This window comes from Rosa rugosa, chromosome 4 (assembly GCF_958449725.1).
Source record: "Rosa rugosa chromosome 4, drRosRugo1.1, whole genome shotgun sequence".
Lineage (NCBI taxonomy): Eukaryota > Viridiplantae > Streptophyta > Magnoliopsida > Rosales > Rosaceae > Rosa > Rosa rugosa.
This window is the reverse complement of record NC_084823.1, coordinates 47,545,145-47,568,807: the sequence shown is the minus strand read 5'-3', so window position 1 is coordinate 47,568,807 and position 23,663 is coordinate 47,545,145. Positions and strand designations below refer to the sequence as shown.

The 23,663-nt window shown below is 38.0% G+C and overlaps 3 protein-coding genes across 4 annotated transcripts; 1 reads left to right on the top strand and 2 right to left on the bottom strand.

The window, feature by feature from the left end:
* Positions 1 to 6,248: 6,248 nt before the first annotated feature.
* LOC133741766 (uncharacterized) lies at positions 6,249 to 10,547 on the bottom strand. 2 transcript variants are annotated; one of them, XM_062169489.1, is made up of 9 exons: positions 10,453 to 10,547; positions 8,692 to 8,714; positions 8,398 to 8,604; positions 8,083 to 8,172; positions 7,743 to 7,799; positions 7,594 to 7,656; positions 7,340 to 7,417; positions 6,612 to 6,696; positions 6,249 to 6,498 (listed from the first exon to the last, which is right to left on the bottom strand). In XM_062169489.1, exons 1-9 carry the CDS (start codon positions 10,526 to 10,528, stop codon positions 6,452 to 6,454), a joined length of 726 nt encoding a protein of 241 aa, XP_062025473.1. In that variant the 5' UTR covers positions 10,529 to 10,547; the 3' UTR covers positions 6,249 to 6,451. The 2 variants fall into 2 exon arrangements, with proteins under 2 accessions (XP_062025473.1, XP_062025474.1); XM_062169490.1 differs by having other exon boundaries at positions 8,398 to 8,601; positions 10,453 to 10,524.
* A 3,748-nt stretch (positions 10,548 to 14,295) lies between these two features.
* Positions 14,296 to 16,704, bottom strand: LOC133746052 (GDSL esterase/lipase 7). The gene is made up of 5 exons (XM_062174214.1): positions 16,269 to 16,704; positions 15,867 to 15,994; positions 15,334 to 15,573; positions 14,967 to 15,222; positions 14,296 to 14,872 (listed from the first exon to the last, which is right to left on the bottom strand). Exons 1-5 carry the CDS (start codon positions 16,621 to 16,623, stop codon positions 14,643 to 14,645), a joined length of 1,209 nt encoding a protein of 402 aa, XP_062030198.1. The 5' UTR covers positions 16,624 to 16,704; the 3' UTR covers positions 14,296 to 14,642.
* Positions 16,705 to 20,116: 3,412 nt separating this feature from the next.
* On the top strand, positions 20,117 to 23,478 carry LOC133746386 (phosphatidylinositol 4-kinase gamma 2-like). Its single transcript, XM_062174559.1, has 2 exons — positions 20,117 to 22,196; positions 22,888 to 23,478. The coding sequence occupies exons 1-2, from the start codon at positions 20,832 to 20,834 to the stop codon at positions 23,263 to 23,265; spliced, it is 1,743 nt and encodes a 580-aa protein (XP_062030543.1). The 5' UTR covers positions 20,117 to 20,831; the 3' UTR covers positions 23,266 to 23,478.
* The last annotated feature ends 185 nt before the right edge of the window (positions 23,479 to 23,663 follow it).

Sequence of the window (23,663 nt, the reverse complement as noted above, 5' to 3'; positions counted from 1 at the left end):
CATGGATTTGTAACTGCAAATTAATACTTGTGCTATTCATACTAATTAAGTTAACAGATAGTAGTGCGTAAATTAGATGAGGTTACTTCATCTAAATGTACGGATTTAACAAAAACCTGACAAAGTTATTACATCTATGAAGTTATCAAGCAAAGGGATACACCAAGTTTTCATACATCTAGTAGTACACATGCAAAGGATCTGATTTTTGAAGAAGAAGAAAAATAAACCAATATGAAAGACATGATTCAGAATTCGTACTGCACATATATATAGCAAATTAAACAAAGTATATTAGCAAATATATTCAAGATTCACGTCTAGTAATTAATTGTTCAAATAGAATTATCAAGAAGGAAACCGCTATTGGTACTTGATAAGAATTCCGTACCTTGTTAACATCCATATCGATCAGAAGAAAGAAAGCTAAGAGTCAAATTGTACTTAGTGTTCAAGGAGGAGCACGAGATTCTTGAATGAAGAATCTAGCAACAAAAAATACAGAAGTCATGGTTAATCAAGGATTCAAGGGATCGCCAGAACAAAAAAGAATGGAGAAAGGAACTATATTGATCAAGCAGATCTAATTTATCATACCTCACTAGCCTGTAAACCAAGTTCTTCAAGTTATTAACTGAGCGAATAACAGATACTTCGATCACTTAATAAACAAAACAATTGGATTTGATGAGAAAAAGTTGAAAATGGCATAAAGTTTTCGTTTTCACTCTTGTACATGCAATACAAATGACTGCAAGCTTTGTTGGGTATGCATATGTAGAATATCTCGAACGGTTGGCAGTCTTAAGCATCTGGATTCTATGTAATTATATGTACTAGCGAAGTATGCATGAGGATAAATATATCATCCTGTTTGTGTGTTTAATTGCCAACGGTTATGGAGCTGTGCATTGTTCAGTCAGGCATATATGCATGAAAAATGCGATGGATCATCATCCTCCTTGATATTAATTAATTAAGAATTTGATGTGCTTAATCCAAATTAATTAAGAACTTGATATGCTAATCCAAAATAAATTTCATCCAACTAAGTTTCATGGGTTAAGAAGCTGGGTTTCTGGTTTCTAGGGACATGAACTATATATAGTATTATTCCCATAGTTCTGAAGTTCAGGAGATACAATCATAAATTTATTCAAGGATAAGGTTTTCTTTTTATTATTATCATTATTTTTATTTTTTATTTTTGGTCTCTGAGATTATTATTATTATTTTATTATTATTTATTTTTTTATGAAAATAGGCAACGAGGGGAGAAAGATAATATTGGTTAGTCACTTAGTCCCAAGTAGATGTATAAGAATTCAATATCGATCTATAAATTAATTATCATGAACTGTAGAAATGGTGTAAGTGATATTTTATACGTACGTACATTGTAATATATATGCTATAGATAAGTTAAGGATAAATTTGTTTCATCATGCATGAACTAATAGTTTCTAAAAGAGTCGAGTTTGATTTTATCTGATGTATTTTTAGAAGCATATATTCTCGATAATAGAAGGCATTTAATCCATCTTTTTGCATAATGAATTACAACTACGAATTGCCATTATTAGCTAGTCGTTTTATTTCACTGAGTACGTAATAATTAGCCTCTCGTATGTATACTCTCATATAATACATCATATAAAAGTCACAGCATCAGCTATAGCTAGTCTAGGCCTTCTGTTTGACATCATACAGGTTGATCATAATGTGATGAACTTATGACTTTATTAACTTCGATATAAGGCATTAATGAGGCTAATATATAATTAAGTTCGACAAAATATGATTTTATTTCTTTTGATTATGTTCTTAATTAGATAGAATGTAGCCTGTGTGATGTGAATTGTACTTTGAGAATCTCTTTCGGGATGAAGAAGCACCTCGATGGCTGATTTTCATATTTACATTAAAAAGGTTTATATATTTGAGACTTTGATGATTGAATCGATGAAGTTCGAGATTGCCCGAATGATAATATACACCTTAATTTGTTTGGTTTGTTGTTTTCACTATTCATAATACTCGACTGGTGCTTTTAAAAGATTGTATTCCATGATAATTAATATTCGATCCTGATCCATAATTGGAGTATATATAGTCCTACTGTGCCCTAATTAATTAAACTACAAACGAGATACGTACTTAAAGTTTCTTGGACTCAGCAGTGTCAGTTGTGGCCTTTGAAGCATTGGGAGCTTCTGGGGCAACGGTTGTCTCCGAGGCAGCACTGGTCTGCGCGGCAGCGATCGATGGGTTGCAAATCAGAGATGGACTCAGATGCATCACTCACAACGAATCCTCCGTCGGATTCAACGGCAGTCAGAACTTCAACCCGCACCTAATTAAGTAAATTACACACATATTCGATCTTCACCAGAATCTGAAGAAAGAAACAATTAATAAATTAAGTGGATCTGTAGTGTAAGACAGCAAACTAAACTGCAAATTAAGCTTGTGGATGGGTCAATTACAATGTACGACTGTACGTAGTGACTTGATCTAAACGTAGCAATTAAATTAGGTTTTACTATTTTTCTGAATTCAACAAAAACTGTACAAAGTTATTTACATCTGTGAAGTATGAAGTAATCAAGCCTTTGCTTGATTAATTTCACTACTAGTCTATATTTTATATATACAGTTCACATGCACTCAGGGACGGCAATGGGGCAGGTTGGGGATGGGGACGGCAATGCACTCAGGGACTGCGGTCATTCTCCACCCTATGCCCGCCTTAATCCCTAATAAAATATATTGGGGATTCCCCGTCCCCATCCCCACTAGAGATTAAGAGCATCTTTAGCAGACTCTATTTTTGCTCTTTAGCTATTTGGAGAGCGTGTTTAACTTTTATATATTTTAGCTGCTGCACCAGACTCTTAAATGACTCTCCATTATAACTTTTAGCTATCTCGCTCATAAATATAAAGAGCGAGATGAGGCTCTCTATAATTTAAAACATTCATTTTGAGTTATTTTATGTAATATATATATATATATATATATATATATATATATATAGTATTCATTTAAAAAAAATAATAGAAATTCAAAACTAGCTAAAATAGAGAGCATTGTTGCAGACGTATTTCTAAAGTGGCTAGCTAAAATGACTTTTTAACTACTTTGGCTAAAATTTGACTAAAAAATAGCTAGCATTGCTAAAGATGCTCTAAACCCGCCCCAAATCCCTAATAAGAATTTAATAAATAAACTATTTTTTTTCTTCTCATATTGCCTTTTTTATAATCAAAATCTACAATAAATAAAATTAACATGATTAAATTCATAAATAATAATTCTGTGATTGCAAAAGTCAAAACACCATTAAAGTAAAGTAGTAAATGCATTTTTGATTTATGTTATAAAAAATAAATTTATATATATATATATATACAGGCCCGATCAAGGGCGGACGTCCGTACTGTCGCTAAAGTGCGGACGTCGACGCAGCAGGCGGCGACGGCGGCGCGGGGCTTGCAGGAGGGAGGCCGGAGGCGTCCCGGACCGTTCTGGGCACCGTTCGAGGTCGGAGGAGGTCGGGCTTGCCGGTTTCTGGGCAGCCACCTCACCTGCAACTGCAGGTTCTGTGCAGCACCGCAAAACCCGTCGTCGGCGACTCCACCCAACCGCATACCCCTCCGCACGACCCCTGGCCTCCCTCCGGCAAGCCGCGCCGCGCCGTCGCTGCTCGATCGAGGCCGGAGCAGCGACGTCCGCACTTTTTCTGGGTTGCGGACGTCTGCTCTCGAAAGGCTCTGTGTGTGTGTATATATATATATATATACAGCAGTTCTCCAGTGCGGACGTCCGCAGTTTTTCGATCCGTACGGATTTCCAGTTTTGATACACTTTTCGATCACATTTTCACATCTTAACCGTTCTGTTTTTAGATCCTAATGTATAGATCACCTCTGCAAAATTTCAGCAAATTTGGTGATCATTAAGGCATTCAAAACTGCAAATTACAACAATATATACGAACGGTTCCGGTTCGACAGATTTGGTTCGTTCGTGTAAATTGCAGTTTTGAATGCCTTAACGATCACCAAATTGGCTGAAATTTTGCAGAGGTGATCTATACATTAGGACCTAAAAACTGAACGGTTAAGATGTGAATGTGTGATCGAAAAGTGGGGAAAAACACAAAATCCGTACGTTTTTGCTTAGGTGCGGATATCCGCACCTGAGCAAGATTATATATATATATATATATTGTGTGTGTGTGTGTGTGTGTGTGTGTATTATTGGGCCGGGGTTTGGGGAAGGGGATGACAATACCATCCCCGCCCCATTCCCCATTTGTCCCTGAATTCTCCCCCATTAGGGGCGGGCATCCAATGGAACTCCGCCCTAATGGAGATTTTTGGCATCCCTACATGCACTATGGATCTTGATTAGTTATTAAAGAGAAAAAAAAAAACCAAGAATGGAAAGACCTAGCTGATAATCTTGATATGTTCATGTCAAGAGAATTCATTAGATTAACAGTTGGACCTTTTTCTCCGCCCCTTTGGTATTGTAATTCTGAATCGGGCACGTTTACTTACTTGGAATGAGAGGGAATTATTACAGGGTAAAAACATTCCTGCGTTTACTAACATATAAATGAATAGGAATGATTCCGGGTAAAAGAATTCATGCGTTTACTAACACATGAATGAATTGAAATGGGTGTAGGTCTCACCTTCTTATCAGGAATCGATTCCTGAATACTCAGGAATTTGATTACGAATGGGGGAGATGGGTTTAGGAATCAATCATCCGGAATCAATACCGATTCATTTCTTCTCCCATTCCACTTGTCTCCGATTCATGATTATTTTTCATTTCAAGTAAGTAAACGTATCAAAAATAGAATGGAAGGATGGGCATGAAAGCGGATCTTGTGCCATACCGGCCTCTCTTAAAAACTAATCTCACATAAACTCTTATTCAAAACTAAATTGAAGTAGGATAAACGCTCCAATCAATTAATCCAAAGCAAATTGAGGTATAGAGAAAAGGATCAGAATCCTTCAGCTAGAGTAGCTATATATACATGCCTATGAGTATCTAAATAGCCTCCATGCATTAAGGTCAGATTATTAGTGATATATACTCGCTTCAATCTCTATTACGATCATGAGTGATGAGTCCTTCCAGCATCCCGGAGGAGAGACATTACTTTAGTTTTAAAGCGTCGCAAACAGAAGCAAGAAGACCCCCGAGCACGATAATCCCACCGGAAACGCATCCAATGAAATTAATATTCATAAGGGCAACCGAGATCCATCGTATTGATGATCCAAGCGACATTACTTATGGTGGAACTGTAATCGTATCTGAAGCAAAACTTAATGTCCGTCGCAACTGGATTAGATACGCTAGACATATGCTTAAGGCTCTTTCGGCCATGTTGGTCCCAGAAGATGAGCAGCGGGTTCTAATTCAGAGAATGTATAAAGAATGTGTACCCCTGTGGGTGACAGACATCCCTATTACTGTGGTCATAGCCGACGTGACTGTGCGCGTCTCTTGCGACTTTAGGAGTACTACTACTATTGCGAGCCTTGATATTGTCTTTGATAGGACAAGGGATTTGAGGGAATTAGCAGAATCCATGGAAAGATATGAGCCCAAGTTTATTCCTGCAACCAATTAAGTCGTCCATTGAGGCTTTGGAGAAGGTCACACTCGATAGTTTGGATGAAGCGGCTGCTAGTTTTACATGTGGTATATTTGTCAGGAGGGTTTTGATCAGTTGGAGGCTGTCGAAGAAGAAGAAGATCATGGGGATGTTAAGCCAAGGACGACGATTACTCGCTTGCCCTGCTTACATATCTATCATGAAACTTGCATTGTCCAGTGGCTGAAGATCAGCCACTTGTGTCCCTTATGCCGACACGCACTGCCAACTGTGGAAGTCGGAGAGCAACGAAACCCAGCTTAAGGGCGGCTTTAGTATTTACTTTAATCATGAATATCATTATCAATTATTGCAAAAATTTATTCCAATTTGGTATGTACCTGGACAAGACTTATCTTTACACAGTCAGTTGAGGCTGCTGCAGTCCTTTGTAGCTGTATTACAAATTTTATTTTTGGTTCTTTTAAGGGCTGAGGTTTGTCTAATTGATATGCAATTCACCTATAACTTTTGCATTATAAAGCGGCTGCTGAGAACATAATTGTCTCAAGAGTAAAGGGAAGATAACATCAAGCAAATTTAAGACATGCATCTATGTTGCCTTGCAAAACCATCACATATCATATCAAGCAATTTGTCAATGAAGGTCTTTAAAAGCAATCTTTCAATTAGAGTTATGAAGAGTAACAGCTCTAGATATGCGCTGCGGAGTGACAGATAAAGTCAAGCAAAGTATACAGAATTAGGTCCATCATAATGGAACGTCGAATTACAATTGCATGAGCAAATTCCAAGCGAAGACAATCCTCACACGATCAGAATTACTTCTGTGAAACTCACTTTGGCGGAATCATCTGCAATCAGAAACCTTACAAAATCAATAGGATATTTAAAAGATAATCTTATTTCAAAAAGCAACAAACATAGTAATTGTATCTGTGGTAACTAGGGAGAAAGTCGGGCATACGTATATCAGCAGCATTGTCAATGGCAGCGTCTGGTCCCCCAACAGTCCTAACTTCAACCCCACTAGACTCGTCTTTGTGGTCTTTCTGAAAAACCAGTGAAAACCAATAAGATGAACAAAGGAACTAAGGTACACAACTTAATACCTTCCAGATTGTAAACCACATAAGAAACATAGAAAATCATCCTGGCTGTCAGATTTATTACCCTTTTAAGCCAAAAAAAAAAAAGTACTAGCAAGAAGACAAACAAGTGTAATAAAGGCCAGACAAGGAACTGAAAAATGAGTAGCTATTATGACGGCCCAGGTAGCAACAACTGTCTCACAAAACAAAAGTAAAACTAACGAGCCAAAGGTGCAATAACAACAGCATGGTAGCACCAAAATGTCACTTTGGCAGTACCAGCAGTTCAGCTTCTCAAAGATTATAGTAACTAGCTGCCACATGGTTAACTAAAGTACTTACTGTTCTATTAAATAAAGGGTTTAATTGTCATCTAACATCAATAACTGGAGAAAACTACACTCAATTCAAGCTAAAAAAAGAAAAATGCATCCCCCAAAATTCTAATGAACTCCATAATTGTGGATTCTTCATCAGCACTATTAGATTTCTGAAAAGCAGTAAAACTGATATTACATTATGACAAGAACATAAAAGGAACAAAGAACCTCGATCCTAGTCCTACAAACCGCGCCTCTTTTGAAGGAAACAGGAAATGAAATACCTTCCAGCCATTATCCTCAATGACGACTGGTGTCTGTCCTGCAGCAATCTTCACTCCAGCCACACTGAAATCAGATTTCTGAAAGAAAGAAAGAAAGAAAGAAAAACAACAACAACAACAACAACGTTATTTGAACAATAATGTATGCACTTCACAGTATTGATACTAAAAATTCATCAGGAAAAAAAGTTATTTTCACAGTACATCTATTGAGGCACATGGAAAATAGTCATGCTTATAGCATCAAGTCCTACCTCAGAATCAAACTCTTCCAGTGAAGTTTTCTTTTGAGGCTCTTTATTTCCAGAATCCATCTTCTACAAACCAGTGCAAAACCAATGGTTTAAAGCAAATAAACAGAGTATCAGAAAAACCTAAAGAAATTCAGGGGATGCTGTAATACCTCAAGGACCGGAAACTCTTGAAAAATCTTAACATCAGCTTTACCAGAATCAAAATACTGGAAAAGCAAAACAAATAATGCATTAAATCAAAATTATCACTCATAACAGGAAACTAAGAATAGAAGATTAAAATAATAATAATAATAATAAAAATAAAAAAACAAAATTCTATTCGCCTCCAAAAGTGGGAACAAACGGAAACAGATCCTTTTCTCAAGCAATCGAAAAGTAACCATCACCATTAAATTTCCAGAAGTTCTTAGTTATTAAACCAACGTTAAAACTCCTAGAAACCAAGCCTCTTTTAATTCAGGAAAAGGAAAACAGGCATTGTAATACCTTACTGCAGCCTATATAATCATCAATGATGACTAGTGGCTTTCCTTCAGACCCAACCCTTTTTGATTCTGAAAGAGGTAATTCAAAACTCTGAAAAAAAAAAAAAGGTTAATTAAATACAAATTCAGATTATTGATACGATACAATTTCTGAAAGAGGTAATGTCATAACTTGACGGATCCTATATAATCATTAATGATGACTGGTGGCCTTCCTTCAAACCAAACCCTTTTGATTTTAAAACAAGGAAATCCAATTTCTGAATAGCAACGTACAAAATTCAAAGTAGTGATACTAAATTTGTCTTCACACTACCTCTATGGAGGCAGATGGGAAGTAATCCTGCTGAATAGCATCAAGAAGCCCTTTCTCAGATACTTTAGGTTCCACTGAAGCCCTTCCATCTGTGGAGGCAGATGGAAAACAATCATGCTTGACACCATCATGAAGTCCTCCCTTAGAATCAAACTCTTCCACTAAAGTTTTCACGGCTTCAGAGTTTTCATTACCAGAATCAATCTTCTAGAACCCAGTATAAACCAATGTTAGAGCTTAGAGCACATTTTGAGTATCACTTAAACTGAGGAAATAAAGTAAGTGTTATGATACCTCTGTTGTGGCACGGTCCAACTGATAGGAGCACAAAGTGTGACGTTTTTAATATGTATTTTCCCTCATTTGGCTAAATTATTCTCTTAAAAGTACTAATTATAACATAGTTTCTGTTTTTAGGTACTTCAAGGACAAAAATGGAGAAAAGAGGTGAAAAAGAGCAGAAATGAGCATAAATTAAGGATGAGTCATTTTAGAAACTTTCCTCTTTCATTTTAGGAAATATTTCCTATTTTGTTTTAGGGAAACTTTCTTCCTTTGAACTTTCCTATTTATGATTTTCTTGTTTTAAAGAGAGTTCCATCACATTAAGAACTCTTGAGTGATGAAATCAAGGAAAACTTAAAAGAGAAGAAGACTTGCATAAATAAGGAAGAATTTATTCCTAATTATCTTATTTTCTATTGATTATAAACTCTAATTAATTTCTGATTTATATTCAATATAAGAGTTTGTTGTGTGCACAAATCTTGCAAGAAGAAATTAGTGCAATTCAAAAGAGTGGAATAAGGGATGTATCTGGTCACTATTCGAGGAACATACAATGAGTCATTAAGGGGAAAAGAGATCAGAGAATTCAAGACTCTGTCAGGAGAAAATCAAGGACATTTGAAGGAGAAATCACCTCTAGATGATTGGCCATGATTGCATCACAAGAGAGGAGAATTCCACTATAAATAGCAGCCATTCTCTACTCCAAAATGATCACTTCTTCATGCAAAATTCAGTTCATTAGCCTAGCTCTCTTCTCTCCAAAACCCTCTCCAAAATTCAGAAAAAGCCTCTTGTCGTGAAGAGCTTTAGGACTTCTCCAAGGCTGTTTGTGTTCTTGAAGGCCAAGCCATGTGTTCTCTTGATGTTCTCCAAGCTTCCTTAAAGATCAAAAAGTGTAATTCATTGCCCTTATTTCTGTTTTCGTACTCTTTAGTAGTGAATATCAGATTTCGTTTATGAACTTTATTATTGGAGTTGGATTTTTGTTAAGAACGAGTTTATGTTAGTAATTTTCAGATTCGTTTCTTTATGTTCTTGAGTTGTTTATGATATCTCTATAATCTGATTTTGTGCCATCCTTTTATATCTTTAAGCATATGATTTTGGTTGAATAATGATGTTAATCTGCAGGTTAATAAAGCCAAATTTGTGTTCTAATTCACCTAATCGTTTTAGGGCAGAAATTTAAGTGGTAAAGGCTATGTACAATGGTCGAGATTATATGCTACATGTTTGTGTGTTTGTAACTTCTTATGGATGCATGCATGTTTGAATTCAGAATTCTAATTGCACTTAATGATTCATATTTAATGTTGACGGATGCTCTTCAGTATTAACGTGACGTTTTATATGAAATATTTTAAGTTATGGACTTTTCCTAACTTAGGAGATTAAAAAGAAGAATTAAAGTGGTACTCGATCTCTTCAGACTTGTACTTTGAATTCATTTCTGATATTTAGTGTTGGCACGATTTTAGGTTGTATAGATTGAAAGAATTCATTGCATGTTGATATAGTTTGAAAATTCTGATTTAAGTGTGAAGAAGTCGATCATTGTAGATACTTTTTATTTGTTTTGTTTTTATTTTAAGTAGATTAGGAACCAAATTTCAAAACCCCCATTTTATTCTTTTATTTGTTAATTGACCTTTTTGTTTAGGTGTACCCTACAATCCCCGGACTGAACGATTCCTGCTTATCCTATACTGACAACTACATTTTGCAGGGTTAAATTGTGTGCCTATTTCAGCCGCATCACCAACTCATCCTGAGTGAGCTCAACAAAAACATTTTTTTCAACTTCATCCTCAGAATCACTCATCTGAGGCCAATTAACCATCTGAGACAATGTCCCAACGTTCTCTTCAGAAAGATTCAACAAGAAAAGCATACAGAAAAATCATTCCTACTCATCAAGATTCTTGAAACCATGTCAAGTATGCAGTAAATGTAGCTCATAGTCTTCTTCAAGATCCGCCATCGGAAATCAGAAGCAGCAAATTAATGATCTACAACCACAGAGCAGTAAACCAATTCCTAAAGATTAGAATCATTCTCTTCTCTTTTAGAGTTTCAGTAGCCAAACACGCACCAAAACAGAAAGAAAGATTCAATTGAATGAAAGTAAAATCCCTAATTATGTAAACAAGTGAGTAAGTTTACTTTGATCAAGATTGATCTCAGTAACCGCGAACACACCAAAAGACAAAGACAACGCAAGAAAGTAACACCTCAACCGTTCATTAATACGGAACGAGAATCACGAACCCTAAGTGTGATTCACACAGAGATCCATCTTACTCCAAACAAAATACAAACCCTAAGTGTTCCTACCATTATCAATTTCAATACGCACCTCAAATTTCTTGGATTCCTGCTTCTCTCGTTTAGCTGCTTCGTCTTCTTGGAGGAAATGAGAAACTTCCAGAGAGGATGAGGAAGAGGGGTTTTATAGGTGAAGAAGAGTGCATCGAATTTGGAGCTGGCAGGAAAATCTGTTGAGTCGAGTTTTGCCATTCTGTTACGAACTAACCAATCGCTCCTCCTACGTGGCACACTGGCTCTCTCTCTCTCTCTTTCTTTCTTTCTTTCTCGGGGTTGGGGCTTGGGGCTTAACGGCCGCTGCTTGCAGTTGTGGGGGTCACAGATGTGAGAGCTGAGAAGTGAGATATTCCTAATCACGGAAACGAAATTAGTAGAGACTAGAGTAGGAGAGTATCTATCACGTTGGATCGGGTCGGGTCATCCTAATCTGACCCACAAGGACAAAAACGTAATAGGCCCAACCCGTAAAGCCACGTTTCGGACCACCGCTAAAATGTCCTTTTTTTTCTCTCTCTCTTTTTCTTTGGAGTTTTTGTCCATTTACCCCATTTCTAGGGATTTTTTTCCCACTTACCTCATTAAGTTTTTTTAATTCCCTCTTATCCAAAACATTCTAAGGAGGTCTTCCCTAATATCCCATTAAGTTTTTTTTTTTTTTAATACCATTTTACCCTCATCAATTTGTTACTTAGAGAGAGAGAAAATAGAAGAGAGAGAAACCATAGGAGACTTCGCCGGAGCCGGTCACCGGATTCTAGTCACCAATCGCCGAATTCCGGCTAACTTTCGCCGGAGTCCGGTCACCGATCACCGGATTCCGGCCAACTTTCTCCAGAGTCCGATCACCGATCGCCGGAATCCGGTCACTGACCGCTGCCCACAGAATGCCCCCAATAGACGTCTATTGCCCCCTAATAGAGGGGCAATAGAGGTTTATTGCCCCCCAATAGACGTCTACTGCCCCCAATAGTCTATTGCCCCCTAATAGACGACTATTGCCCCCTAATAGAGGACAATAAACCTCTATTGCCCTCCAATAGACGTCTATTGTCCCCTAATAGAACTTTCGATTGCCGGAATGGGAACTAATCTTCCTAAAATTAGACAAATAAAACTTTGATTAAAGAAAAAAAAGAGGAGATTACATCTAATTCATCAAAATGTCTATTGCCCTCCAATAAAACTTTTTTTTTTCTTTCTGCTGGGCCTTCTGTTTTGCAACCTCCATCCAAATTTTGATAAATAAAAAAAATAACGAAACAAATCATACCCAAACAGACATTACAATGCAAACTCTGAGCTACCATTGAAAATCCACCCAATGACAACGCCTAACATGTTTCAAGATATCAAATTTTAACTCACTCCCCATTTTGGAGAAGGGAGATCAGAAGAGAGATTCAGAGCAGAGTATTGAACAAAATGAGTTGGAAAGTGAGACACCGAGGCTATTTGTACAGTTTGACTTGTGTGCAGAAGAAGCCATCACCGCCACAATCACGACGGGTCAACTGCAAACAGATTCTCAGAGCTGAGCCACGCCACTAGCCCACGGTCGAGCTGGCCGGACATGGAGAGACTGGGCCGAACAAGAACCCTCCCTCCCAGCTTCGAAATACCTTGAAATCGGACCAGAATCTCGCCGAAGATGACTGTTCTCCGGTGGGCTGCAATGGAATCGAGGCGAAAGAGGCTCGTCCCCGGCGTCTGATCTCCGGCGGAGACAATGTTTTTCTAGGTGTGGAGAAGGCGGCGGAGGAGTGAGTTCGACGGCGGCAGGAAGCTGAAGAAGTCGCGGTTCCAGACCTTTCTCGTCAGCGAGAACGAGATGTCCAGGGTGAGCTTCTCCGTCGAGTTGGACTCCGATGTGGTTGAGTTGGATCCGACCGGGTCAGAGGGGAAGAGGAAGAACACGGTGGCGGAGCCTGAGAGAGAGAGATATGAGAGCAATGAGAGAGAGGAGAGAGATCGATGGCATTGATGTAGTTTTTTGATTAGGCTAAGGTCAAAATTGTTATTTCACTTTAAATTGTGTTAGTGGGAATAAAAATCTGTTGTTGGGGTAAGTGGGATAATTTTTGTCAATTTTGGTGCTTTGGGTCAAGGACCTTTTTTTTTTTTTTTCGTTACAAAATTAAGAGAAAGTAACGCGTTCCATGTCACACTTGTTTTCCGCAAACTCTCTTTATCAAAAATCTATGGTCTTATGTTGACATGGCTTATTTCAGCCAGTCAAGCGATCACTAGTGCTGGAAAGTCTTATCAATCTAGCAATTAGTAATAGGCCCTACGAGAATACTAACTTGCAAGTCATCGGCTTCACCAAGTGATCATCGCGAGTGATTATTGTGTGATATGAGATTATCACGTGTCTGTAGTCTCGATCAATACATGCCGACACGTGCATGTAGTGGAGACAAAATTAATTTATCTTATAGAGGTCATATAAACTAATTGAATTGTCTCAAACCACGGACACGTGGTAATTTAGCATTACTCAATAATTCTTCAATCATTAGGTCTTAAGTTTGGTCAGTTTCAGCTTCAATCCGTAGATTGATCCTAAAATATCAATTCTATATCTCAAAAGTAATTTCGGTCCAGGTTATCAACAAAGTACAAATTGATTCAAACCATAGTTTTTTTTTTTTTTTTTTTTCCGGCAAAGTTTAGCACATTCGATCGAACAGTACCTAAACACTATACTTCAAACAATAACTATAACATTCCCATAGTTATGAAGTTAAGGACTATACATAATCACAATCTACTGCTTGGCCCTAACGGGCTCAAACAGGCCTGGTTGAAGGGTCAGGCTGGTTTCATTTGCATGGCCCTTACCTACCCTATTTGAGAAAGGGTCGGGCCGGCCTGGCCTAATGCAAGGGCCGGGTCGGGCTTTGGCCCTATGGGCCGGGCGAGCTTAGGGCCGAAGGGCCAAATGATGACCCCTATGACACAATCTTATTCAAAGACAAAGGGTCAGTCCTAGTAAATGTATAAGAATTAAATATCTGTAAACAGAAGTTATAGACATGGTGGAACTGACATCTTATACATTATAAGATACTACCGCTAAATAAAATAATAAAATTAAATAAATAAGTAAAACCACATTTTCCTGGAGATGTAGGACACTAGTAGTTTCTGAAAGTGTCACACTTGATTCTATCTCATAATTTTTTTGAAGCATATTGTTGATAATCCATTCTTTGCATAATTTATTAAAATTATGAACAGCTAGTAGTTTTATCTCGATGAGTAATCACACATAACAAATCGTACGAAAATCAGAGTCAACATTATTTGACAACAAAGCCAGAGTGATGCTGTCTGGGCCTGTTTGACATCCACCATAGTATGATGGTAAAAACCTCTGTACAATTTCTAATCCGCTATTTCATTACCATGCAGTAATCTAAATACAACCGTCAACAATTTGTTACTGTCATTTCTGTTCCGAAATGTAGCATAACTAGTAATGATTCCGAGCAGGTGCCGTGCATTAGTTTTGTCAGTAGTTTGTGTAACAAGTATCAAAGATTTTTCAGGACAAACTTTGACACTTCTCCATTGGAGCCTTGGTGCCTGGACAGTATGGTGATTGTTCCAGCTTCTCCTTCCAATCTTTAGTATGTATTGGCTACCACATCCTCCAAGTTCATTGGATAGCACATTTTCGTGTGCAGGCCATTCCAGACATTATCAGCCAGAATGGCATTAACTGCATCAGTTGGATGGAATTGGTCCCACCAGATATGGTCAGATGCATTACTGCAAGCCATGTCTGGTGATAAGCACATGAGAAAACCCTTGTAGTCGCCTAATCCGCAGCAAGCATCGGTGGTGACTTTGAAACCTGAACAAAGAAGAGCATATTCACAGCATTACTATGTGGATACCACAAACAGATTGGTAAAATCGGAGAGGAACAAGTTTAGAAAACCTCTCACCGTAACGTTCAGAGTTCTTTAACATATCCATGGATCCTTGGAACACATCACAGAAGATGATATGGGAATACGGAAGCGCTTCACTTAGCTCTTCAATCATATACCTCATGATAAAGTTGAACTCCAATACCATGTTGTTTATCTCCTCAACACATTGTCCATCCTTCACTTTGTACTCACATAAGTAGTGAGGAGCACAACCTATAGGTGGCAGACCCATCACAACCACCTTCCTGACATTAATTCTATACAAGTTCTGTGTGAAGCAGAAAACGAAAAGTAATCAAGATCTCTAAGCAATCAGTTAGACTTCAAATTGGGAAACTATTAGAAACCATCATCATCATAGATTAGGAAATCACCTCACCTTGATTTCCTGCATCACCGTGGATGCTAGAAATCGATTGAAACTCCAGGGCAAATAGAGATTTTGCACGTTCGACTCATTACGCAAGTAGTAATGTATGTAGTCATTGATTCCAATTGAAATGTAGAGCACCGAATTCGAGATGAGATTAATCGCAGCTTGCTGCCCCATACTCAACACAAACTGCTCGTAAGTATCTGTAAACTGCTGAATTTGCTGAGACAAGGAAACATGTTGACCCTGAAAGAAAAAGTACTCAGCTATTAAGCTCTAGATTCGAAGAGCAATGAAAGGGCATGGATTCTACTTAAAGCTCCTTCAGATTTCTAAAACCATGAACTCCATTCTACATTGAATTACAGGGATCTTAAGGCTGTTGCTACATTACAATGCAATAATCTTAACCGAGTTAAAAAAAAAAAAAAAATAGTTGCTGTTGCTACAATCAACTATTTTCACTAGCATAACAAATACAAGTCTCCATAGCTTTCTGGTTCACCATTAACAATCGAAAAGAGAAAGATTAAGCATACCAATTCTGACCCACTGGTGAATATAATTCCAGCAGCAGCAGAAGCAAAGTTCAATCCATGAAGCATATCTTCCACTCTTCCAGTCTGCCCAAGAAAACTGGGTACAAAAGGAAGCCCAAGCCGCAATGCTGATCCAAAATTCCACAAAGAAATTAGAAAAAACCTCATGAGCTAAAACCCATTTTCATCAAACTCAGATTATCAAAAACTTTCTAGCAAGAAAACGGATTCAAAATCATTATAATCCTTCAAGAAACTGACATACTATTATGCACACAACCTGTTCGACGGAAGTCCTTGAATCCAGATTCTGGGCATTTGGGGTTTCAAGAACCCAGATGACAAAAAGACCATAGATTTGATTCTAATCAAGAAAAGGGTATTCTAAAGAAGCGAAATTACCAATATAATCGACTGGGGTTCTGCCATTGCAGAACCGCCCAGTGGGCTCGTGCGTGTCGAAATCGCGGCCGTAGGGGAGGCGGTCGGCGCGTGCGAAAGTCCCGAGGAAATTGTTGGTGCCGGAGTCGACGGAGGAGTCGCCGATGACGAAGAGGGCAGGGACGAGAGGAGTCTTGGGTGGGATTGAGGCCGGTGGTGGGGTTGGGGAGATTGAAGGAGGAGAAGAAGAGGCTGGAGAGATGGGGGTGGCGGCATCGATGGGTTCTTGAGAGTACGGCGGAGCAATGGTTGGTTGTGAAAGGGCGGTGGTGGTGAGAATGCAGAGAAAAGAGAGAAGAAGATTGATCGTCGCCATGGGTTCAGTGTTTTGGACAGAGGAGGAAGAGGGAGGGTTTTGGCGGGTAAAAAATATGGGTTAAGTAGTTGCTTTTGCAACCTTGGGTTTAAGACTTATGGTGGACCTTTCGATTGTGGTTTGGGTAGTTTGGTACCGTCCTCTCAAACATTGGGCCTAAAGAGTAAGGAGCCCAATACCCGAAATTTGGGCTTGATCGATTGAGCCCGGCCCAAATCGAGTTGTCGAGTACGATCCATCCCTCTTTCGGATCAATGATCAAAATGTAGGTATTCCCATGCAACCTAGGAAATAACTAATAGGGGAGTCATTTGGGCACAATGCCGCGAGGGGTAGAGATCAGATCCCCAAGATCTTGGGTTGTCGAACATGGCATGAGTTCAGCTGACAATACGAATACGAAAATCCCTTCTTCGCAAGCACAAGTATGAGATTCATGTATATTTATCAATATAGATATTTCAAACAAACATTTAGGCGTCAGATATTCTCCATTTATCATTGCTCTATCACAATTTAGTTAAGTTGACATTATGGTAAACAAACAATTATTCCTTCCAAACTAACATAACTAAAGCAAGTAGAAATTTTGTGTGACATTTCTTGAGTTCTTGTGAGACCTCAAAGTACTAGAATTGTTATGTTTTTTTCATTTTGCCCCATATGAATATGTAGTGAGTTGAAACTTGAAATGGAGTTCTCCTTTCAAACTCTAGTTACATCATATGACAAGTCACGTGACTATATATGTGGACCGTTTGGGCCAGCCCAGATGCCTAGAAGATATAAAGGAAGACAGTGCCCACCAAAGGGACACAAGTGTCCAACTGCTCGCCGACCAAAACGGTGTTTTGCACCAATGGCCCCTTTAGTCTTTAGGAGGAGCGTCGGTATCTTGATTAATAAATATCATTATTCAACGGTCACCTACTGAGAAAGTCGGTGATTCTATACTGTACATTATTCAGGCTTTTGTTCTCGTTTATGCGTAGGACTATCATGCCAATCCTCCATATATAATGCTCCCCATGAGCTATCCTCTCTTCTGAGTTCTGACAAGTGATTTTGGTCAAATCTAGGATAGGATATTCATTCAAATTACAAAATTCCTCGTTTTGTTTGATCGCATGTATTCAATTCCGTAAATGATCTAAACATATATGATATCCTGAAACATATATATTATATTAATCAAATGCGTAGAATTTACGAGATCGTTTCTAAAAGAACAAAATCATCGATATTAATTTTCAATATGATTCATGTAGATTTTCATTCAACAAGTGTGAGTTTAACAACTAAAATGTGAAGGTAGCAGCTACAATTATTTATTGTGTAGCTTTTGAGCTTTATTGGCTTTTGAGCTTGCTTCCCATATCAAATTATACATGCACCAGAGTTTAGGTATGAAATGTAAGGTCTTCTGGCACATGGAGAGCCATAATAATGCTCTGGAAATAATTAAGACTACTCAAATGCATTATCGTCCTTGCTACCACTTAATTAATTTTATGATGTACACCTTTAATAATTAATTTTCCCTTTTCTGCATCCATTTTCAAACTTGTACTTCACTATTAAGTGATTAAATAGATGTCGACTGAACTAAAGATAATATCGGTATTAAATAACTTATATTTGATATATATATATATATATATATCTAAGTTCTTGATCATATAAAGTGATTTGCACACACTAAAGCATATCTCTTCATAATTACTTATCTTAAAGCCAGTACAATACAATTTTAGAAGTTAGAGCTAGCTCATGTTCGGTGCACTTTACCAATTCTTTTGAGGAAACCATATCTTTAGTCTTTACAAGTACATAGAGTAGATGAAACTGATAAACAAAGCTTATGCCGACATTACTACTCAGATCTCCATATTATGACTCATAATCACTCTTCTAAACCTGTGTTAAGTATGCGACAAAATAAAACACTAAAGATACGAGTACTCGATGAAACCGAAAACAATGCCGAGCCACTTTTGCAGATATGTAATATGGATTCGAGACCCTTTTCGAGTGCAACGGCAATGAACTAGGGGAATTCAGGAAAGGGGTATGAACCTTAATCCCCATGTGCTTTGCCACTTTAATTAATGTTATTAAATCTTAATATTTGTATTAAACTAGTTAAGTGTAACCTTAACTATCTAGTGGAATCTAGTGGTTAGAGACAAGTTAGGTTTACGTTATATTATGCCTTTTGTTAATTCTCCAGCTTTATCCACAGTGATGACAAGTACACGTGTGAGACAGAGTGCACATGTAGAGCAATGATTTTTGATAATTCAAATTGTTAGATTAGGACAAGTGTATGTGACGATATAAGTGATTTGGGTACTTGTTTATTGGGAAGTTGTTCTACATTTAAGTGTAATTTGGAAGTATTTAACGTTAACATGATTAGTCCTTATTCCTTTTGACTAGATATTTATCACCACACCTTCAAAGAAATGAAGAAAACTTGGAGCATTATGTTGAAAAAAGTATTCAATGCACCAACGTGCACTTGAACCAATATAAATAGACGATTGGATAACATCATGTAAACTTTTTTATTATTAAAAATAAAAGATTGTGTATAAATATCAACGACTAAGATTTGCTGAATCTACTGGTTCACTTGTACTGACAGTGTGTAGAAATTTTTTTCATTATGTTGATGTGTAACTATATGAAACTAACAATAGATATTTGTTGAAAATGTTTATAATATCACTCTTATAAATAACCAAAAATAAATATTCAAATTCATGTAATAAGACAGTTACGAATTAATCTTTGTTGTTTTTAGAAATTCTACGTGGATACTTATTGCGTACATGATTTATTTGTCTTCTCGAGACGTGAAAGACTGAAATTATTGTAAGAATGCAACTAACATTTTATGAATTATCAATGTGAGGTTAAAATATCACGTAAACTTTGCATTACGCTTTACACATTTGTCTACAAGACTCAAATTTCGAATAAATACATTTGTATGATATTAGAATTTTTCAACCATTAACTCAAACGGTCCAAGTGCTACATCTGTGTGTATATCAAGTTTCAAATCATGAGTTCCACACACAAATTATAGAGATTTTCTTACTTCATAAAAATTTAAAGTCTTGCGCAAACACTAAATTTATACGAGAAATAACTGATATTCAAAATGTATAATTCTTCGATCGGAAGTTAAGCTTACGTGTTAATCACATTAACTATTTTAGATGAGTCAACAAGACCTAACCTACATTTTAGGACAATGAGGTAATGCATGAGTACTAAAATGATAAGGATTCTATCTCCCTTCAAAATTTACTAATTGCTAGGCAGTTTTTTTTTTTTTTTTTTTAGGTATATACCTAAATATATTGATCTCCTCCTTCAGAGACGGCCGTTAGAGAACCAGTTCTACGTCGTCGTTTTAGAGTTTTCAAAAACAATAACACTTCCTCTCCTCCCCATATTATAGTCGTTCGGGTCAAAGCACTCTATAAAGCCAACGGCTATTATTCCGGTCTCTCACTCTTTTCAATTTATCGAAGCAGAAAAACTCGGGGGAGAAGATCGCGGAGCTCATGAACACCGATCACAGTCTGCATTCTCGGACAATGTGGCAAAAACTCGGCTAATTTCCTCGGCAGATAATCGCCACCCCCGCAAGTCTTGCAATTTAAGCTCTCACCCTTTGCCCATTTCTCTTGATTCTTTCCCTTAGGTAAGAATCCACTCTCTCCTCAAAATACAATTCTCTGCCCCAATTCTTTCTGAGAGTTTAGCACTTTTACACACTGTGTTCTTCTAAATCTTCAAGACCCACAACAATGCTCTTTCCCCAGAGGATGTGAATTGCAAATATCGAAACTGGGTACGTGGGAAAAAAAAAAAAATAGTTGAAGATTTCTTTTGGGTCTGTTTTTTTTTTTTAATTACTTTTCACGTCTGGGTACGTGTGAAAGGGTTGTTCTTAAATCCCGGGAGGGGTTTCATTTCTTTTCTGGGGATTTTCGATTTTTTCCCTTTTCGTGTACAGAATTTTTTTTTTTTTGTTTTTGGTTTTTGATTGATTACTTGGTTTTAGTTTCTGGGTCTTTGAATGAAATGTGATTGAAGGGCCTTGATTGAGTTAGAGGCCTTTTGTTTCATTTCAAAATCTAGGCATCAAGAGACTGAGAGAGGGTCCAGGTTTTAGGCGGGGGAGGTGTAAAATGTCTGTTGCTGATATTGCTTTGAGTCCGATTCGCAAAGAGTCGGTGCGTTCTGCCGGGTTTTGTGCTAGCCAGGTGGGACATTTCTCCAGCGAATCGATTATACTATATCTCAGGGTCGCCGGCACTGTGATCCCCATGCGTGTTTTAGAGTCCGACTCCATAGCTTCGGTGAAGCTGAGGATCCAAACATGCAAAGGGTTTGTGGTGAAGAAGCAGAAGCTTGTGTTTGGAGGCAGGGAATTGGCCCGGAACGATACTCTCATTAAGGACTATGGCATTACTGGTGAGAATGTTTTGCATTTGGTCCTGAGACTTTCCGATCTTCTGCACATAACTGTTAGGACTATTTGCGGCAAAGAGTTTGAATTCCGTGTTGATAGACACCGAAATGTCGGGTATATTAAGCAGCGGATCGTCAAGAAGGGGAAAGGTTATGATCCTGAGGAACAGGAGCTCTTCTGCAACGGCGAAAGGCTCGATGACCAGAGGCTCATTGATGATATTAGCAAGAACAATGATGATGTCATTCACCTGGTGGTTCAGAAGTCTGCAAAGGTCAGAGCTAAGCATTTCGCGAAAGATTTGGAGCTCTCGGTGGTGGCAATTGCTTCGGATGAAAGAGGTGAAGGAGGAATTAACGGAGAAGATGACAATCGAAGCAATGGGAATCACGCCATTGCATGGGATAGACTTCCAGATTTCTTGTTGGAACCAATCATTGTCAATCCCAAGATTGAATTGCCGTCCTATGTGTGGGACATGATCAACTCTACGTACGATGGTATGGTGAAGGGCAGTCAGCCCATAAGGTCCTCTGAGGGGACAGGAGGAACTTACTTCATGCAAGATTCTTCTCAGGAGATCATTTCGGTTTTCAAGCCTATCGATGAGGAGCCTAATGCAGTCAACAATCCCCACGGCTTACCTGTATCGCCAGATGGGGAAGGGTTGAAAAGAGGAACGAGGGTAGGAGAAGGAGCCATCAGGGAAGTAGCTGCATTCTTGTTAGATCATCCCAGAAGCGGGCCTCGCACATTATCTGGCGAGACTATGGGCTTTGCTGGGGTGCCACCTACAATGTTAGTTAGGTGCTTGCACAAGGGATTTAATCATCCCAATGGATTTGATAGCTTATCGAAACATGTTAAGATTGGATCATTGCAAATGTTCATGAAGAATGATGGAAGTTGCGAGGACATGGGTCCTGGTCGTTTTCCCATGGAGGAGGTGCACAAGATTAGTGTTTTCGATATCAGAATGGCTAATGCAGATAGGCATGCTGGCAACATTTTGTTTGGAAAAGGTGAAGGTGGTCAGACTGTGCTCATTCCAATCGATCATGGATACTGCCTGCCTGAGAATGTAAGCATCTCTTTTCTTTATTTCTTTCATTATTTTCTTAGTAGTGCTTCAGTTGTTTGTAACTACATACCACTGTCCCTGCCATAGCCTGTACATAATGTGATATGTGAATGGTGAAGCTTTTACATTAGATTTTAATATCCAGGCACTAAAGTTCACTCAATCTCCATGTACATCTAGATTAGGGCTCGTGTTGTTTCTAGAGTGGGTTTTTACTGAACAATAGCTACTGTTTTGATTGGAAAAGATTGTTCATGGTATATGAGCTCTTTCAATGAAGCTTAATTAACATAGATTAATGAACCTCTTTACTTAAGTCTAAAGGATATATGGTTTCTGTTGTCTCTCAACAACACAAAACTGCTAAAAGGATGGTTTAACAACACATATTTTAATTTAACAAGGAAATGATATTTGCACTTCAACATAAGCTTCTGGCATTCATCCTTGTACACAGAAGGATTGCAAATAATAGCTTCTATTCAGTGTCCAAATCGCAACTTCTGGTCAACATCCTGTACATCTGTTCTAGGATGGATGGTTAATCGGACATTAATAATATTTTCAAGACACCCTTTTGGAACTCTGATTTTACTGGATATGTTCTTAACCATTAGATGGCTGTAGCATGTGTTTGGTCTTTGTATTTGTTCTTCTTACTTATAAACTTATTTGTTTACTCTACCTGCAGTTTGAAGATTGCACCTTCGATTGGCTTTATTGGCCACAAGCTCGCCAGCCTTATTCAGCTGACATCATCGAGTACATAAAATCTTTGGACGCTGAGCAAGATATTGCTCTTCTGAAGTTTTATGGGTGGGATATTCCTATTAAGTGTGCCCGCACTCTTCGTATCTCAACCATGCTTTTGAAGAAAGGGGTGGAGAGAGGTCTCACGCCCTTTGTCATTGGTAGCCTCATGTGTAGGGAAAATATTAACAAGAAATCAGTGATCGAGGACATTGTGAGTGAATCTCAGGATTCTTTGCTTCCCGGCATGAGTGAAGCCGCATTTCTCGAAGCTATTTCTGAGATCATGGATTCCCGGCTTGACAAGCTTGCAAAGTAATTTTCCTCTATTTTATAGGTATATATTTGTACGTATGGATCGAAATTACTAGTCCATTTTCAGATGGACTGAAGATTGTATGAAATGTGGAGGGCTTACGCCTCAAGTTTCCCTTTCATTTCTGTCAACTGACAGGATATTGATATATACCGTGACTTCTGTCTACTGTTATTTAAAGTGATCATGAATAATATGTATTCCAATATATATGAATTGCAGGACTGTATTAGAATCATAATCCATATTAGCTACTTGTAAGGATTGTAGAATGTACGTGGAGTGTACATACATGTTTGATGCTTTGCATTATCATCTTTGGTGATCTAAGTTTTAAAGGATGGGCATCATTATCCATACTGGTGTTCAAATGCTGTAATTTTGTGTCTATAAATAGAAGC